General features: G+C 39.9%; 1 protein-coding gene across 1 annotated transcript in view; it reads right to left on the reverse strand.

The window, feature by feature from the left end:
• LOC109401938 (AF4/FMR2 family member lilli) overlaps nt 1–20,250 on the reverse strand; it is a 601,758-nt gene that overhangs the window by 21,690 nt on the left and 559,818 nt on the right. Inside the window, 1 exon segment of the mRNA XM_062844653.1 lies at nt 8,159–8,849. Coding sequence (XP_062700637.1) covers nt 8,159–8,849 — 691 coding nt within the window.

The following is a 20,250-nucleotide window of genomic DNA, read 5'->3' on the forward strand; positions in this document are numbered from 1 at the left end:
ATCCTCAAGATTTTCTTGTAAGATTATTAATTAAAGAGTTCCCTTTTTGGGATCTTTCCAGGAGTTTCTTTTGGAATTCCTTATTTTGAAGATTCCTTCTTCTGAGATTTCTCCAGGAGGTTTTTCTAAGATTCCTCCAAAAGTTCCTTCACCGATTTCTGCCGGAGTTCCTTTTGGAATTCCTTTTTTTTTATTAACCAGGAGTTGCTTCTGAGATATCTCCAATTTTTAAATTTATTGAACAATGAATGTGAGAGTATGCATTTTGACCCATTCTCACCCCCAACGACGGTACTACAAAAAAAAAAAATAAAAAACAAAAGTCTGTAGAAGATTTTCAGTAAAATATGGTAGGACCACTTCTTGGACTTCAACTAGACATTTCTTACTAAAACAACTTGAACTATCGTATTAAGTAATATTGTAATACATATAAAACACATTGTTTATATCTTTGTTATCTTTATTCATTCCAAACATAGTGAGTGATGGAATCCTTGAAGAAATTTGTGAAGCAATTCCTGGAAAATCGATGAAGAAGTTCCGGGAAGAACTCCTTCCTAGATGAATTTCTTGAGAATTCATAGGAGACATTTTTTGTATGAATCCCTGAAAAAATGATTCCTTGAAAAATTTCGGAAGCATTACTCGGAGAAATCCTGAGCGTATTCTTGGAGGACTGCATGAAGATGAAGAGGAACCTCAGAAACAATCGCTGGTAGCCGAAACTACGTGGCTTTTTTGTAATTCTAATAAATTCTAATACAATCTATTACTACCCATCATAGTCTATTGAAGTTTTGATCCCAGAGCTATTCTAAGGCCTCCAAAGTACTCCGAAGTTTGTGTCACAAATTCTAATCCAAATTTTATACACGATGAATGATTACAGAACATTTTATACACGATGAATGATCACAGAACATAGTCTACGGTCTAGTCTACGGTACTCAAAAAGCCTCAAAGCACCCCTAGAAAATTCATGGTACATGAGTTGGGTGATCTAGGTCATCCAAACTACTCTGGAATTCATTTTCTTAAGACCTACAACATCTAACATTGTTTGTGTTCACTCTGTTCAAGAAATTTGTTTACGTTGATGTCCATTAGACCTCGCAATGCTATGAGAAACTCGATATTGTGGCAGTTGGACATTCCGTAAAATACAAATGGCCTCCAATATACTTTGAAGTTTGGGTAACGATATCTACATACTGTATCATTCTTTAATAGTAAAAAATATTCGTGGAATGTAGTCTTTACTGCTGATGGAGCCTCAGTGCACAACTATAATGGCTTTGGTACATCCATGGGGTATTCTAGGCTATTCAAACTTAGGAATTTAGGACCTTCAAGGCCTACAACAGGCTCTACTCTTAATTCTCTTGACTCTATCGGCATAGTTCTTTCACGATTGTGTCTGTTGCACTTTGTTATATATCGAGTATCCCTATGTTTTGTTATTTGGGTGTCCACTGGCATACATATCAACCCAATGTATTTTAAAGTATGGGTCGCAATATCTGCAAATCTTGGGATATTTTTAACCCTCCTTTGGCCTTATGGTCAATTTTTACCCAAACCGTATACTACGCCAGCGATCTGTTCCCAACGTGATGCAAAAGGAAGGCTAATGTAGCGAATGCTCGCGGAATATAATTTACGCTACTCCCAGAGCCTCAGAGTGCAATTCTGATAACTCAGCAACATTCACTTGGTGACAGTGTTGGTAAAATCACACTCAAAGCAGACTCATGAACCGCTCATGCGTGAGCAAACTCGCGTGCAATTCTGAATCATTTTCTCATGCGCGAGATTTTCATGCAAAATCTCGCTCTCACGAGTCAAGCGCCTAAATCTCGTTCGCTTGTAAAACGAACCCAAATAAATTTGAACGGCATTCAATGCTATTGTACGCTAGATTTGCTTTTGCTCTATCATATAATCCTAAAGACTTTGATGTAAATAATAAGAACACCAAGAAATGAAGCAATGAGTGAAATCGCGAGTCAAATCATGCTTGATTTTTTCGGTGGTGAGTTTGGCGAGTCAAGAATCGCGCGTGAAACAGCTCAACCATGAGATTTGAGAATTTGAGTTTTTGCCAACACTGCTTGGTGATATAGGTCATCCAAACTATTCTGGGATTAAGACCTTCAAGCCCTACAAACTCTACTCTTGTATCTCTTTACTTTATCGGTATATTTCCTCCAGAAAATCCTTCAGAAACTCCTCTAAGACTTTCGCCAAGAATTCCCCAAAAAAATTTTCCAGGGATTCCTCAAAGAATTTCTGCCAATAATTCCTTCAAGAATTCCTGCACGAATTTTTCAAGAAATCCCTCGAAAATTCTTCCAAGAGTTCCTTCAAAAATTCTACTAATTTTAAATCCATTCAAGAATCCCTCTCGGAATTTCTACAAGAATTCCGTCAAAAACTCCACCTTGACTCCACCAGAATTTTCTCCAGAAATTCCTTTAAAAATTCTGCCAAGAATTGTTCTAAGAATCCCTCTAAGTATTCCTCCAAGAAAATCTTCACGAATTCCTGGGGCTAGTTTAACTAGGGACCCACGGCTTCACTTCCCTTTCGAAGGAAGAACTTACATTTTTGTGAGCTTGTCGAGAGCGGGTTTTGATTCCATCGGCGTAGTAGTCACGTGCTTTAACCAAACACACCGGGTCCGCTATACTAATCTGCAGAAATATTTGAATAAACTCCCGAAGATAGCTCTTGTGAAAGTTCTAGAAAAATTTGTTGATAAATTTCGAGAGGTATTTCTGAAGATGTGCCACAAGGAATAAAACCTACAGGAATTTTTGAAGGTTTTCCTGGAGGAACCTGAACTCCTATATAGAATTTTCGTCCCATAGAGACTTATTCTTGTTTTGATGAAACCTTTTATATAAGGTATGAGTGTACTGGGGATGGACATTCTTCTTTTTGAAAGAATTTTTGTAGGAACACCTGAGGGAATCAGAACAAACGAAATCTTGTGAAATTTTTAGAGGAATACTTGCAGGAATATAAGGAAAATTCTTGTATGAATTCTAGCAGAATTTGTTCTGGTGAAGTCATAGATGAAGAAAAGGTTTTTTGGAGACATCTTTTACAGAGCTCTTGGAGGATTGCTTGTAAGAGTTCCTGAAGAAATCCCTGGATGAATTGCTATAGGATTCTCTCGAAAAATTTCTAGAGAAATCTCTAAATAAATCTATATTGGAATTTCTGAAGGATTCCTGTAAGTAATTTATGCAGAAACGTGTAGAGAAATTTCCGGATGTATCCCTCAAGTAATTTCTAAAGGAATTGCAATCTCCGATGATATCCTTAGAGGAGCTCCTGGGAAAATTCTTGAAGAATTATTGGAAGAATTCCTATTGAAATCTCTGAAGAAATTCCTGTTAGGATTCCAGTTAAAAATTCTGAAGAAATAAACGGAGCGCGTCCTGAAAAAGGTTGTTGGAGAAGTTCTGGAACAATTCCTGGGGGAAGCAGCAGAAATGTCATGAATTCCAGGAGAATTCTCTGCATGCATTTTGGAATAAATCACAAGAGAAATTCTTTCAGTAATAGAAAGAGATATTCCTGCAGGAATACCACGGAGGTTCTGGAAGAATCTCAAGAGTGAACCCCGAGAATCTCCATAGGGAAATCTATAGAGGAATCCAAGATAAAATTCTAGAAGAATCCAAGGAGCAGTTTTAGTTTTTTTTCATCAGTTTTTAGCTAGTTCTTCATGATCCAATTCTAGAAGGAATTATTAGAAAAATCGCCACAGAAATTTCCGGGTACATCTCTAGAGGAGTTCGTGTAGAATTTCCTGGAAAAGCCCTATAGGAATGCTAGCAATAATTTCTGGAGGAATCCTAGCAGGAGTTTCTGAAGGAATTGCAAGAAAAACTGCTGGAGGTACCACGGAGAAATTTTAGGAGGAATGCCTGAAAAAAATCTTAGAAACATATCTGAAGTGATTGTTGAGCTTGAGCTTGTAGACTACACTAGACTAGACAAGTTTATTGAAAGATGAGAATAAGATCTTTTGAACAAGATTTAAAAAAATTGAAATCGGCTTGCGCCATTCTGAGAGATTGAGTGTCAAAAATAAACCGTTTTTATAAGAGAAAATCATGAATAACTATTTAAGGATATAGAACTTTGCTGTCTTTGGAAAAAAATGTTGCATATTAAATGCACTAAAACTTCTCTGTACTAAGTTTTAGCGAAAAATCAATGTATAAAAAGATGTCGAAAGAAAACTTTTTTTCGGGTGTCAACTGTGAATACCGGGCAACTCACTGGAACAATCCGTTCCCAGCCATCTTAGCAAACTGCAGTAGAATCACTTGGCATAATACGGAACCTCACGGTGATGGCGTCTTGCTCCGCCAACAGTCCACTCGTCAATGAGGCAGCATCACACTGACGACGACCCCGTCATGGTGCTGGCTGTCACTGATGCTTGCTAGGGGAAATACACGCATGGGAAATGCTACTCAGCTTTGTTCATACCCCACATCAACCTATTTTTTTTTTCAAAAACAAAATATCTCTGAAACAATATGGTTTTTTCGGCAAAGTTGTTCATACTTCAGACTGCTTCTCAACTTTGTCGAACATTCGATTATTCTATATGGAAACAATAAAAAAGTTGACATTGTGATCTTGAGAACCATGTGGACCACCCTTTTTTTACATTATTGGAAAAATGTTCCAAAAATATGAAGAAATTTTCCCGAAGACAGCCTAAAGCCCAAACTAATAATTTAGGCGTAATATTTTTTTTCCACTTAAATACGGCCCACACAGTTAGAAAAAATCACCAACTTCGGTTATGTTTTACCGAAATCTAAACCTTTAAGTTTGGTTTACAGGAAAAAAACGGTAATGGTAGCAACTTTTACCGAAGCTCGTTAGAATTTGAGAGATAAACGATACCATTTTACCGAAATTTGTTTATTTTTTACAGAATTTCGTTGAAAACCCATTACCGAATGCTCAGCGGTTGAGATTTCGGTAAAAATGACCGAACGCGATTAGCTGTGCACGGACTATTGCACAACCCAACAAACAATTTTGCTGCACAAGAGTGGAACAAACTTTAGAAACTGGTAATGGTTCCATAGCCGTATTTACGAAGACAAAAATGTTTGTGCCTAAACTTTAAGTTTTAGATACATGATGTTTTTAGGAAAGTTTCTTCATATTTTTCTACCTTTTTTCTCGTAATAAATAGGGTGGTCCCTCTAGTTTAGCTGATTCAAACATCTGCTTTTAATATTTTTCTGTACGTTTACAAAATGTTCTACAAAGTTGTAAAAAAACTTATTAAAGTTAGAGTTAGAGTGATTCATGAAATTCAGCTTTCTTGCAATAAGTTTTAATCCATTCATTTTTCGAGAAAATTTTATTTTGAGCACTTTTAGAACCATCGATGACGCATATTTTCCCAAAGAGCTCAATGTTCAATCTTTCATATATAAAAAGATATTGGCTTTTTTCTACGAAAAAACATTTTTTCAAAAAGTCATCTTAAAAAGGAGCAAATGGATTTTCAATCGTCTATTGCATTGAAAAGATCGTACTCTTTTCTATTTATGGTGAAAAAAAATGTGAGTATCTTTTTTTGTTTGAAGCTTTTTATTGAATTTTAAAAATACGTTTTTTACATAGAAAATCAGATGTTACTCACAAAATCGATGACATACAAATTTGGCGTCTTCGACAATATTGTGAATTTTTGGATGATCTGAAAGTGCTCAGAAAGTAAAGCGAAAAAATCAATGCATAACATTATATTGAATGAAAACGAATTTTCATATGGAAAACGAAACAATTCAAGCAAATTTAACTTGTCTTTGTTAGATAGATCGAAGCCTCAACAAAGACATCAAGGAAGTCGATAGGAATTTTACCTGGGCCCAGGTCAAGGCTAAAGCGAGCAGCCGCCCAGGATGGAGATCTTTTACGTTGGCCCTATGCACCCCCAGAGGTGCTCAGGATACATATGGGTAAGTAAGTTGCAATGCTTTTCACAAGAGCACTTCACTAGCTAGGAAGTCTCTTCTCTGTAATGTGGTTAGCAACTACACCTTTCTCTGTCAGTCCGTTTGTTACTTTAAGCCTTATGGCGTTTTTTTTTTCAAAGAAATGCCGAAATGCTATTCAGTTTTACGTTTTTAAGAGAATAGTGTGACAAACGTGTATCAACAAGTCCAATACGTTGTGCCTCCGCCGGATATCTTTGCTCCAACGCACACTGTTTCCAAAGGCCCAATTTCGTGATCGAAATTGTTTTGGGCATGAAAAATTGATTTTAGAGATTTGGTGTCTTCGAAGAAGTTGTTTGGTATATCAGAGCCCTTCTTTTGGAAGTATTACTAATGTGATTAATCCACCTAAAAGTGAGATACAAATTCGATTTTTCTCATAAGTGAAGATAGCGTGTTTATGTGTTCAAAGAAGTTGTAGAAAATGTCATTATGAGAAAACTTGCCGAACAAACTTTTGCTCTATCTGCTCAATTTCTAGAGATATGGACCATTATTTGTGAATGACCCCTTAAAATCAGTTATTTTGTTGTAAGTTTTTCCAGACATTTTTGGGAATTTTCAAATGTTCTACAAAGTTATTTAGTATGACAAAATACGTGTTTCTTCTGAAGACGGCAACATTGTATCTTTGATAGTTTTTGAGATATTAAATAATTTATTTAAAAATATAGCCTTTTTTACGGCTTTGTGACATTTACAGAGGCAATGAAAGAAGTTTATAATAGGTGTACATTTTATTTCAACTCAGGCTGGACACTTGCTTCCTTGACAGTAAAATTGAGCTGTGAAATATTTTAGTTCGTAACTGAAATTTTCAAAAAACTCAAAAAGTATTGAAGGTAGAACTTTGTCGTCTTTAAAGAAAACATGTATTTTATCATATATGATAACTTCGTAGAACATTTAAAAATTCCTAAGAATGTTTGAAAAAAGTTACAATGAAAAAACTGATATTTAGGGGTCGTTTTCAGGAAATGACCCATATCTTTCAAAATGGAGCATATAGAACAAAAGTTTGTTCGGCAAGTTTTCTTAAAATGATATTTCCTACAACTTTCCTGAAGACATCAGTATACTATATTCACATATGGTAAACACTGAATTTTAATCTCACTACTAGGTGAATTGATCACAAAAGTAATACTTTCAAAAGAAGGATTCTTGTCTATCAAACAACTTCTTGCAACAAACTTTTGTCCTATCTGCTCCGTTTTGAAAGATATGGGTCATTTTCTGTTAACGACTCCTAAATATCCGTTTTTTCATGGTAACTTTTTTCAGACATTTTTAGGAATTTTTAAATGTTCTACAAACTTATTATATATGATAAAATTCATGTTTTCTTTGAAGACGACAAAGTTCTATCTTCAATACTTTTTGAGTTTTTTGAAAATTTCAGTTACGAACTAAAATATTCCATAGCTCAATTTTACTGTTAAGGAAGCAAGTGTCCAGCCTGAGTTGAAACAAAATTTACACCTATTATAAATTATTCAATTGAAAAATCTTGCCCCATTTTGCCTCTGTAAATGTCACAAAACCGTAAAAAAGGCTACTTTTCAAAATAAATTAGCAAATATCTCATAAAGTATCATAGATACAATGTTGCCGTCTTCAGAAGAAATACGTATTTTGTCATATTAAATAACTTTGTAGAACATACGAAAATTCCCAAAAATGTCTGGAAAAAGTTACAACAAACAAAAAAACTGATTTTAAGGGGCCATTCACAAATAATGGCCCATATCTCTAGAAATTGAGCAGATAGAGCAAAAGTTTGTTCGGCAAGTTTTCTCATAATGACATTTTCTACAACTTCTTTGAACACATAAACACGCTATCTTCACTTATGAAAAAAATCAAATTTCTATCTCACTTTTAGCTGGATTAATCACATTAGTGATGCTTCCAAAAGAAGGGCTCTGATATACAACTTCTTCGAAGACACCAAACCTATAAAATCAATTTTTCATGCCCAAAACAATTTTCGATCACGAAATTGGGCCTTTGGAAACAGTGTGCAACGCAGTGATTGTTTGGACGTCACATGGAATTATCTGCATATTTTTAGCCTTTCTCATCATATTCCGTCCTACAAAACTCACCTTCCGATTCTCCACCGGCATGCTGGAGGTCCGCATCCGTTGACGCGCCGAGTCGGTTGATCCCGGACCTCCTCCGCTTCCGCCACCACCCCCTCCTGCACCAGTCCCCGGTGGCACCGGTGTCCTACTACCGTCCCGTCCGCCACCGCCACACACGATGGCCGTGGTGCTGATGCTGACGGTGCGATGTGCCGTGGGATGCCCCAACGGATGCGAATGGTGATACGACTGCTGTTGCTGCTGCTGGTGTTGTTGTTGTTGGTTGCTAAAATTTCCGTCGTTTTCCTCGTTCTGAAAGCGTCCGGATTTGCTGTGGGGCGGTGCCGAAGTGCACCCATCCAACCCGCCGCCATGTTTCAGTCGCGACGTAGACGGTGACGATGATAGATGGCCACCGGCGCCGCCATCTTTCGGCAGCGGCGGCGCCATTGTGCCAAAGTTGAAATTGAGCTGCTGCAGTTTGCCATTCGGTTGGCCACCTCCGGTGGAGGCGTGTTCCAACGGCTGCTGTCCGATGCCGTCGATAGCTTCGGTGTTTGTGGCGGATGTTAAGGGGTTGCCTCCTTCGGCGGTGCTGGTGCTAATACCGCTGACGCTTTCCACCAGGGTGGACAGGGTGGACGTGGACGAGGCGAGGGTGCTTCCTTTGGTGCTGGTCGAAAGGGTGGAAAATTTGTCTCGGGGCTCGAACCTGTAAATTGGAAGGCGGAAAAATGTGTGACTTTATTAGTAGTAGTATTATTTTATGGGAAGAGTTTTACTTCTTGGAAAGCATTTTTCTACACACATTTTAAGTATGATTTACATTATATTCAATTCATCCTAAAATGTTCGTGGAAATACTCATACCGTCGTTTATAAAAGCACATTAAAGCCATCTTTTAGATAAGTAGTTCCTTTTTCAATTGTTGTTTTTAAGTGCTGCGTCCCAAGAAATTTAGGGATATGGCTAATCAAATATCGTCAAAGAACTTATAAAAAACTATAAAAACGCTCTGATAAAGTTATTTATCATATCAAATAGATACAACCAGATACAAATCAGATTTTTACTTGAGTGGGAGACAAAAATTTTCATGATCCCCGTCATGGTCTTAGGTGATTCAGGTTCAGTCCGATGAAATCTACTCTAGTGGCACCATTTACTTGAAGTTTATACCATTCCTGACACGATTCACAACCGAGATATAAAAGCACAAATAAACCCCCATCGCACCATTCTTCTTCAAATGCGCCATGGAAAATGCGGACTTTGGAGGAACGAATGAATGAATGCACGGAATATTCAGATTATGCTAGTTTGAGCTCTCTTCCATTCCAAGCAGCAACGGCGAGTTGGCAGTCATCTTCCATCACAACCTACCTACGCGACAACTACTGCGAACACGACGGTGCAGTGCGGGGATGACTATGCGCGAACCAAGTTCGTTAGATAAACCGGTCGGATAAGGACACGCCATCTCGTCATACGGCGGCAAAGGCCAAGAAAGACGACGACGGACAACTTATTTTCCTCCTGCCTGCCTACCGTGGAATAGGGTGACTTTGGTTGCGAAATCGTGCCTACGTTCGCCTCGCCATTCATCGAAGTGTTGCTTCCAACTTTCAATCATCTCACGTCTATCCGTTAAGATGCTTTCGTCATCATCCCTGCACATTTCGGCTCGAGACACGACAGTAATGTCATCGAGGTTACTCCATGTTACTCACTGGATAACCAGCTCTTTTTTCAACTCCCGGTATGAGCGCTCTCGAAAACATAAGAAAAACAGCCTATGAGTTTTTTACCCTTCTTACACCCATAAGAAGAGTATAAATACCGTTCGAACACTTGGCCTGACTTTCGATCCGATGCCCGGAGGAGGGCCGAGTCTCGTATACAGGGGTTTCTTCAGTTTCTTACAGATTTTTCACTCGTTATTCCTCCAAAATGTCACAAAAGTTTATGATTTGTTTTTTTTTTTCAGAAATTCTTCAAAACTTTTTGAGAGATTCCTCCAGAAAACTATCGAAGGATTTAGCATAGCATAGTATAGCGTAGCATAGCATGAATACTTGCACAAATCTTGGATGGAGTTGCAAAGTTGAATATATCCATTGACTTTTGTGATTTCGCTACTATCTACAATGCCATAGACTTACTCAGTTCCACACACCTGGCCAAGTCCTTGCAAGCATTTATAAATCCTTTCATTAACTTAGAAAGAGCCCAGAACTAACGCAGCTTCCAATAGATGAAAGGATGTTGAAATTAGCGAATTTTCAACTTACATGTAGTTATATAACAATATAGGGTATTGAAAATAGAACAAGTAAAAGAAGAATCATGAAACATTCTCACCAAATTTGAAAGGTCCATCGTTAGATCCGTTTGAGGAGCGATTTCCCTGCTTCAGTGACGTCCAGTGGATGAATCTTGATAACTGGTTTTATTTGTATTAAAACTTGAAGACCGATGCTTAATCCAGAAATTCATCCGAATCGCATTTCGGGATGCTGGGTCATTAGGCCGAAGGTCATTAGGCCGAAGGCCATTAGGCCGAAGGTCATTAGGCCGAATGGTCATTAGGCCGAATGGTCATTAGGCCGAATGGTCATCAGGACGAATTGAAAGTTAGCCGTTGTTTTTACCTTTTCCAACAATTTTTGACAAAAACTAGTTTAACAATGGAACTAGAAAGAATAGCCTATGTTTTAAAGAAGGAAAAATTTATGAATTGAATATCAGCAATTTCAGCGCCAAAAACTATTTCAGCAATGATACTAGAAAGAACAGCCTATATTTAAAAGAAGGAAAAATTCATGGGTAAAATATCAGTAGATTCAGCATCAATAAAGTATCTTCGTGCCTGTCACACGATACATACATGCAAAATGGTCATTTGCAGAGGAAGCTCTCAGTTAATAAGCTGAGAAGCAGGCTTTGTCTCAGTGGGGACGTAACGGCAAGAAGAAGACCCAATGACCATTCGGCCTGATGACCATTCGGTCTAATGACCATTCGGCCTAATGACCATTCGGCCTAATGACCATTCGGCCTAATGACCTTCGGCCGAATGGCCTGACACCATCTTGAAAATATAACACGGTACTAAAACATTTCTTCAAAAATCTTGCTGAAAACGTAAAATATACCTAGCATGAATAACACTTTCCACCTATTCTCTGGCGTTGCATTCAAAAATAAGCGGAGCAAGAAAACACTTGAAACACAATGGGTGGTATAAGCCTAATCTGAACGGTTACACTTCACTAATTAGTTCTTTTAAATAAAAAGGCTTAGGTAAGAACTTACACAAACACTTGAAAGTTTCTTATTCAGCGATATCTCTCCAAGCCGAAATGAAACATAACAGACGAGACCCGCAAATTTCAACACGTCCACACGCGCGCACAGACTACTTCGATCTCCTCCAGAAAACTATCGAAGGATTTATTTAAAAAACATGAATGGATAATGTGGTAGTTTCGTGTACCACCTAGTAGGCCTTGCCATTGATGAAAATTATTATTACTGGATCTGTCAAGCTGGAGAGTACCACAGTGGCGACGAGGAAGAACCCATTAAATTTTAATAAGCAAAACCAGATTGTGGCCGAGTGAAATCTACTACGACTCATTTTGTAACGTAATGGACGGATACGAGGATCAGGATCAGCGGAAATTCGATGGCATTATTTTCAATTGGAAATTTCGAGAACGAGGACAAACAAAGGAAGGACAAGGAAAGCAGTTTTAACGCTGAATGAAACTGAGATAGCCGGAACTTGAGGTAATTATAGTCTGTTTTCCGACGGATAGCATCTGATCGGATCAGACATGAGGGAAGTCGGAAAATCTCGCCTCGAAAGAGAGAGATGCCGAAACGGCGGATGAAAATCCGGTCGTAGACGGCAATAATGTCTCGCCTTAGAGAAGGGAGACGTCAAAGCGGCGGATGAAATTCCGGCCTGGGCTGGCAATAATTTCTCGCCTCAGAGAAGGGGGACGCCAAAGCGGCAGATGAAAATCTGGCCGGTACTGGCAATTATGTCTCGCTTTAGAGAAGGGAGACGCCAAAGCGGCTGATAACAAACGAGTCAATACAGACCTGAAGATATACTCAAAAAGCGGGATCCAGGTTGCAAATAAGATTCGATTCAAAAGAAGAGATACAATAACACAGAACGGTCCAATATTTACATGTATGATTTAACAAAAAGCATGATTCCAAATAAAAAAAAAAGAAATGAACTGTTTGTTTCTACTGACAAAACTAAAAAAACAATGTAAATCAAATTAATTCGCGCAGTACCACCAAAAATAATTTTGAAGGTATTTTTGTAACCATTTCTACTAGAGATAACACAAAATTCTATTTGATACTTTATTGATTGCAATACAAGTGCAAAATTAATGATTTAATATTTTACTTATATGAAGTAGGAAAAAAATGCAATTTTCTTTAAACAAAAGGAGATGTGGTAGTTTCGTGAACCACCTAGTAGGCCTTGCCATTGATGAAAATTATTATTACTTGATCTGTCAAGCTGGAGAGTACCGTAAACCGGGGTGAAATTGATCAGCGGGGTGAAATTGATCATTTGGGTACTACATTGTAATTCCATACTAGGAACTCTTAAGCGTCGTAATGATCTTAAACTTTTTACGTTATCTGGTTCGTAGATGTCTAGAGATGAGTGTAGAATTTTATTTTTTTTAGATAAAAGTTAGTTTTGCCTTATTTTTTTAGAAATTTGCAATGTATTACTCATTTAGCTGAAATCATGGCTACTAAACAATCGATTGCTAATAGGACTTCCCTTAAATTCTCTGTTTCAACATTTTTTGTGGAGCCTTGGTTGGAAAGTTATGTAGCTAATAAGAACATGAAATAGTTAAAAAAAAGTTCATTTTATGTTGAAATAGTCATTTATTGTGACAGAAATCACTTATTTCAAATGAAATTGCCTACCTGTAGGCGTTTAAGGGGAAATTTCAAAATTTAATTCTGCATTTAAAGTAATAAATTCACTAGTTGTAAGATTTTAAACGCGTTATTCGGTTTTAGAAGGGCAAAATTAAGCGGACAAGGAAATTTTCCTTTCCAACTGATGCTTAATTGGATACTGATCAATTTCGCCCCAAAGTGGCATTTCCAATTTAACGTGGAACAATTCGTCATTGAAATAATCGTCATCATCAAAATTTTAAAAGCAGTTTTCTCGTTCAAAACTAAAGATTTTGTAACGAAAATATATTCACTGTATTCCTCATGAGGATAGGAATACAGTGAATACATTTCCATAATCATTTATTTGATTTACTGCGAAAAAACTGCTTTTCGATTTCGGAAAAATGATGACGAATGCTTGAGCCTTAATGATTTTTGGAGTTATTTAACTTAAAGTTTAAACTTGTTGAACAAAATTCTGTCAAGTGGTTCCATGGAGATCCACTGGGTACTGATTTGACATAAATTCTTTTGGCAATATTTGGAATTCCACCAATGTTATCCGCAAAAGTTGTTTTAAAGTGATCAATTTGACCCCGGATTACGGTACCACAGATAATTTCGGATATTTATCCAAAATTCCTCTAGATTCTTCAGAAATTCCTCCAGCGATTCGTTCACAGAATCTTCCAGCAAATTTGAAGGCAATTCGGTCAGGAATGACTTCGGAGATTTCTCTGAGAAATCCTTCAGGTGTCAATCATTGAAACCTACTATAATGGTGCTCACTGCATCAAAACAAAGGCGCCCGTTTACGAACTTCACAACATGGTGACAGCAGCCAGAACACTCAAGGCAACGGTGGCGCTATCTGTTCAGCTAATAGCGGCCTTTTTAGTTATTTTAATGGTGCATTATTCCATAGAATCTGTTAGAATATTCTTTGTTTCCTTTAGAACTTTCTCCAAAGTTTACTAGAGATTACCCCACAAATTAATTTTGGAACATCTTTCATAAAACTTTCCATGAATTTCTTCCGATATTGCTCCATACATTTCTGCAAAAAATCCTCAAGGAATTTCTTTTGCTAAGTCTAGAATTACCTTCCAAATTTTCGTTACAGGATCCTCCAGACAGTTCTCCAAAAAATCCGCTAGAAGAGCTTTCAGTGGTTTCCTAAAAAAGTCCGCCATAGGTTTTATTCCAGGAATTCATAAGAGAATTCTTTCGGTAAATCATCTATGGCCTTCTTTAGAAATGCATTCAGTGATTCTCTAAGAAAATCAAATGTTCCTCCAGAAATTTTTCCAAGGATTGCTTTAGAAGTGAATCTGTGAATTCCTTCAGAAATTCTTCTATATACTACTTAAAAAAATCTTACAGGGATTCTTTTAGAAATATCTCTGAAGGTTCCTTCAACAGTTCCCAATAAGCTTCCTCCATAAATTTGTCCAAGAATGCCAAGTCAAAGGAAGTCTTCTATAAGTTTCTTCCACAATTTATTTTTCTCAGAAACTCCTCCGTCTTTTTTTCAGAAATTTTTCCAGGGATTCTTCAAGAAATTTCTCCAGGGTTTCCTTCAGATGTTCCCTCATAAATTTCTCTAAGATTTCTTTAGATATATTTTTGTGGACCAGGAATTACTTGAAATTTTTCTTGAAATTCGTTTAAAACTTTCATCGTAAATTTCTCCAGGAATTCCTTTGGAATTTTCTACAGGGATTGTTTTAGAAATTCTTTCAAATATTTTTTTAAATAAATTATTCCAATGGTTTCTTCAGAAATTTGTCTAGATGTTCCTATAAAAGTTCGTTCAGGTTTTTCTCAGGAAGTCCACCAGAGATTTATTCAGGAATTACTCAGGGACTCCATTGAAAATTTCCGTATGACTCTTTTCCGGAATTTTTTCAGATATTCATCCAGAAAAACCTGCAGTAATTTGTCCAGAGATTCCTGCAGGATTTCATACTGAGATTCCTCAAAGATTTCCTCCAGATATTCGTCCATGTCCTCTCTCCTCTTCTTGGCGTAACGTCCTCACTGGGACAAAGCCTGCTTCTCAGCATAGTGTTCAATGAGTACTTCCACAGTTTTTAACTGAGAGCTTCCTCTGCCAATGACCATTTTGCATGTGTATATCGTGTGGCAGGCACGAAGATACTCTATGCCCAAGGATGTCAAGGAAATTTCCTTTACGAAAAGATCCTGGACCGACCGGGAATCGAACCCGTCACCCTCAGCATGGTCATGCTGAATACCCGTGCGTTTACCGCCTCGGCTATATGGGCCCTATTCGTCCATGTATTGGCACGGTAAAGGCTGGGTATGCTGCGCAATTCAGATCCCATTGTGATCCACTAGCCTCTGCCCAGCAACTCCTATCCCTACCTCCACGCGGTACCGGCCGGAAACTATGAGCAACCTTAGGGAAGATCGGGTAACCAACCCCGGTGGGACCTTTGGTCGTAGGCTGACAGGGAAGGGGGGGTTTGCTTCGGCAAACCTGAGCGTCTGTTCTCCAGGAGGAGCGGCTCACAACAGCGTCTGATCCCCATGTTAGGGGCGGCTGATCTACGTCCGAGTGCCAGGGAAGGACTCTAAGCTCAACTGTGCACTATGGTCCTCCGGAAAGTAGGGGGTTGGTGTCAGGCCCTACGAGCCAGCCGTAAAAACCCATTGTAACGGAAAATCAGCAACAGAATAATACGAACCGAGACCAACGGCAACGACCCCAGCGAACAAAAAGGACTTGCGATTGGAAACTCGGTACGTGGAACTGCCGATCTTTCAACTTCATTGGGAGCACCCGCATACTCGCCGATCTACTGAAGGACCGCGGGTTCGGCATCGTAGCGCTGCAGGAGGTGTGTTGGACAGGATCCATGGTGCGAACGTTTAGAGGTAATCATACCATCTACCAGAGCTGCGGCAACACACGCGAGCTGGGAACAGCTTTCATCGTGATGGGTGATATGCAGAGGCGCGTGATCGGTTGGTGGCCGATCGACGAAAGAATGTGCAGGTTGAGGATCAAAGGCCGATTTTTCAACTTCAGCATAATAAACGTGCACAGCCCATACTCCGGAAGTACTGATGATGACAAGGACGCATTTTACGCGCAGCTCGAACGCGAGTACGACCGCTGCCCAAGCGACGACGTCAAGATCATCATAGGAGATTTGAACGCTCAGGTAGGCCAGGAGGAGGAATTCAGACCGACGATTGGTAAGTTTAGCGCCCACCAGCAAACGAACGAAAACGGCCTACGACTCATTGATTTCGCCGCCTCCAAAAATATGGCCATACGTAGCACCTTTTTCCAACACAGCCTCCCTTATCGTTACACCTGGAGATCACCACAGCAGACGGAATCTCAAATCGACCACGTTCTGATTGACGGACGGCACTTCTCCGACATTATCGACGTCAGGACCTATCGTGGCGCCAATATCGACTCCGACCACTATCTGCTAATGGTCAAACTGCGCCCAAAACTCTCCGTCATCAACAATGTACGGTACCGGCGACCGCCACGGTACAACCTAGAGCGACTGAAGCAACCGGATGTCGCCTCAGCATACGCGCAGAATCTCGAAGCCGCGTTGCCAGACGAGGGCGAGCTCGATGAGGCCCCTCTAGAGGACTGCTGGAGTACAGTGAAAGCAGCCATCAACGACGCAGCCGAGAGCACCATCGGGTACGTGGAACGGAATCGACGAAACGAATGGTTCGACGAAGAGTGCAGAACGGTTTTGGAGGAGAAGAACGCAGCGAGGGCGGTAATGCTGCAGCAAGGGACTCGACAGAACGTGGAACGTTACAAACAGAAGCGGAAACAGCAGACCCGCCTCTTTCGGGAGAAAAAGCGCCGCCTGGAAGAAGCGGAGTGTGAAGAAATGGAACTGCTGTGCCGTTCCCAAGAAACACGGAAGTTCTATCAGAAGCTCAACGCATCCCGCAACGGCTTCGTGCCGCGAGCCGAAATATGCAGGGATAAAGACGGAGGCCTCTTGACGGACGGACGTGAGGTGATCGAAAGGTGGAAGCAGCACTTCGATCAGCACCTGAACGGCGTGGAGAATGTAGGCACGGGAGCCCACGGCAACGGAAGGAACGACGACGCCAGTGCAGCGGAGGACGGAAATGAACCAACTCCTACGCGGAGGGAAGTTAAGGATGCCATTCACCAGCTCAAAACCAACAAAGCAGCTGGTAAGGATGGTATCGCAGCTGAACTCATCAAGATGGGCCCAGAAAAGTTGGCCACCTGTCTGCATCGGCTGATAGTCAGGATCTGGGAAACCGAACAGCTACCGGAGGAGTGGAAGGAAGGGGTAATCTGCCCCATTCACAAGAAAGGCGACCATTTGGAATGTGAGAACTTCAGGGCGATCACTATTTTGAATGCTGCCTACAAAGTGCTATCCCAGATCATCTTCCGTCGTCTGTCACCTAAAACAAATGAGTTCGTGGGAAGTTATCAAGCCGGCTTCATCGACGGCCGGTCGACAACGGACCAGATCTTTACCGTACGGCAAATCCTCCAGAAATGCCGTGAATACCAGGTCTCAACGCACCACCTGTTCATCGACTTCAAAGCGGCATACGATAGTATCGACCGCGCAGAGCTATGGAGAATCATGGACGAAAACGGCTTTCCTGGGAAGCTGACTAGACTGATCAAAGCAACGATGGACGGTGTGCAAAACTGCGTAAGGGTTTCGGGTGAACTATCCAGTTCATTCGTATCTCGCCGGGGACTGCGACAAGGTGACGGACTCTCACTCTTCAATATCGCGCTGGAAGGTGTGATGCGACGAGCCGGGCTCAACAGCCGGGGAACGATTTTCACAAAATCCGGTCAATTTGTGTGCTTTGCGGACGACATGGACATTATCGCTAGAACATTTGGAACGGTGGCAGAACTGTACACCCGCCTGAAACGCGAAGCAGCAAAGGTCGGACTGGTGGTGAATGCCTCAAAAACAAAGTACATGCTGGTAGGCGGAACCGAACACGACCGGATTCGTCTGGGTAGTAATGTTACGATAGACGGGGATACTTTCGAGGTGGTGGAGGAATTCGTCTACCTCGGATCCTTACTGACGGCTGACAACAACGTGAGCCGTGAAATTCGGAGGCGCATCATCAGCGGAAGTCGGGCCTACTACGGGCTCCAGAAGAAACTGCGGTCGAAAAAGATTCACCCACGCACCAAATGCACCATGTACAAAACGTTAATAAGACCGGTAATCCTCTACGGGCACGAGACATGGACCATGCTCGAGGAGGACCTACAAGCACTCGGAGTTTTCGAGCGACGCGTGCTAAGAACGATCTTCGGCGGTGTGCAGGAGAACGGTGTGTGGCGGAGAAGGATGAACCACGAGCTCGCTGCACTTTACGGCGAACCCAGCATCCAGAAGGTGGCCAAAGCCGGAAGGATACGGTGGGCAGGGCATGTTGCAAGAATGCCGGACAACAACCCTGCAAAGCTGGTGTTTGCAACTGATCCGGTTGGCACAAGAAGGCGTGGAGCGCAGAGAGCACGATGGGCGGACCAGGTGGAACGTGACTTGGCGAGCATTGGGCGCGACCGAGGATGGAGAGCGGCAGCCACAAACCGAGTATTGTGGCGTACTATTGTTGATTATGTCTTGTCTTAATGATGTGGAACAAATAAATGTATGTATGTATGTCGTCCATGTATTACCCCCAGAAAGTTATCTGGCGTTTCCTCTAAGGATTACTCCATTAGCTTCTCCAAAGATTCTTTATGAATTTATTTCAAGAAAAATTCCTAGGAATTTCAACGGAAATTCCTTTGGAAAGTTTTTTTTTATGAATCTTTGCAGACACTCATCTGTACGTTTTTTTCCACGTTTCAAATATCAGAAAATCCTATTAGAATTTTATTGAAGGATTTCTCCTGGAATTTCCTCAAAAATTCCGATTTTTCTACTACAAACTATACCAAGAAGTTTCTCCAGATATTAAAAAAAAGTTGTTAAGAAATTCCTCCTGGGATTCCTTTAAAATTTTCCCTGGGATTTCTTCAGATATTTCTCCAGAAAAACTTTTCTAAGATTTCAGATTCTACTGAAGATTTCTTCAGAAATTTCTTCAATGATTCTGTCAGAAATATCTGTCTTCTGTTCGGGATGGTATTTTCATCTCCAGAATCTTTTTCAAAATATTAGGGATTTCTTCAGGAATATTAGCAAAAGATTTCTTCAAAAGTTCTTATATGGAGTTTTTAAGAAATTTATCTAAAAGTTTCTTTACAAATTGTACAGGGATGGCATCAAAATTGCCGACTCTGGGTTTCTCCAAGAAAGTAATTCCTACAAGTATTTTTTTTTTTCATTGCTCCTGCGGTTCCATCAGAAATGTATCCTGGGATGTCTTTAGAGATCCTTCCTTTTTTTTCAGATATACCTCCAGGAATTTTTCAGAAGTTCTTCCAGAAATATCAAAGAAATGATACTACATTTTTTTTTAAAGGAATCCCTGAAGGTATTTCTAAGAAATCCCTGAGAGGTTGTCTCAATAAATCCCTTAAAAAACCACCGGAGATATCTTTGGAAACTCTTAGATAAAATTATTGAATAAAATGGTAAGATTTCTGGACAAAAAATCCTGATGCAATTTCTGAAGATATCTCTGGAGCAATTCCTTGATGAATGCTTAGGAGAATACCTGAAAAAAAAACCATCAAGATACCCCCTTGATTGTCAGAATGAACAATCGAGAGATAATTTAGGAGGAGCTCTTCAAGTACTTCCAAGGAAAAATGCTTGAACATTTTCTGGGATATCTGAATAATTAATTGCAAATTCCTTGAGAAACGCTTAAGAGTAGATTCTGAAGTAATTTCTGCAGGCATTTGTTATAGAATCTTTGAAAAAAAAAAAAATCTGAACGAATTCCTGAAGGAAGGAAGTAAGCAGTGTCTGGAGGAATACCTGAAGGAACTATTGGAGGAAGAATTCTTTGAGATTTTTTTGTAGAAATTTCCAAGAAAATGCCAGCAAAAACCATGAATACATGGAGCAATACCTGAACGAACCTCTGGAGAAATTCAAGCAATAATTTCTGAAAAAGTTTCAGGACAAGTTCCTGAATTCCTTATTCCCAATCTTTATGGTAAAATTTCTCC

The sequence above is a fragment of the Aedes albopictus genome, chromosome 1 (assembly GCF_035046485.1).
Source record: "Aedes albopictus strain Foshan chromosome 1, AalbF5, whole genome shotgun sequence".
Taxonomy (NCBI): domain Eukaryota; kingdom Metazoa; phylum Arthropoda; class Insecta; order Diptera; family Culicidae; genus Aedes; species Aedes albopictus.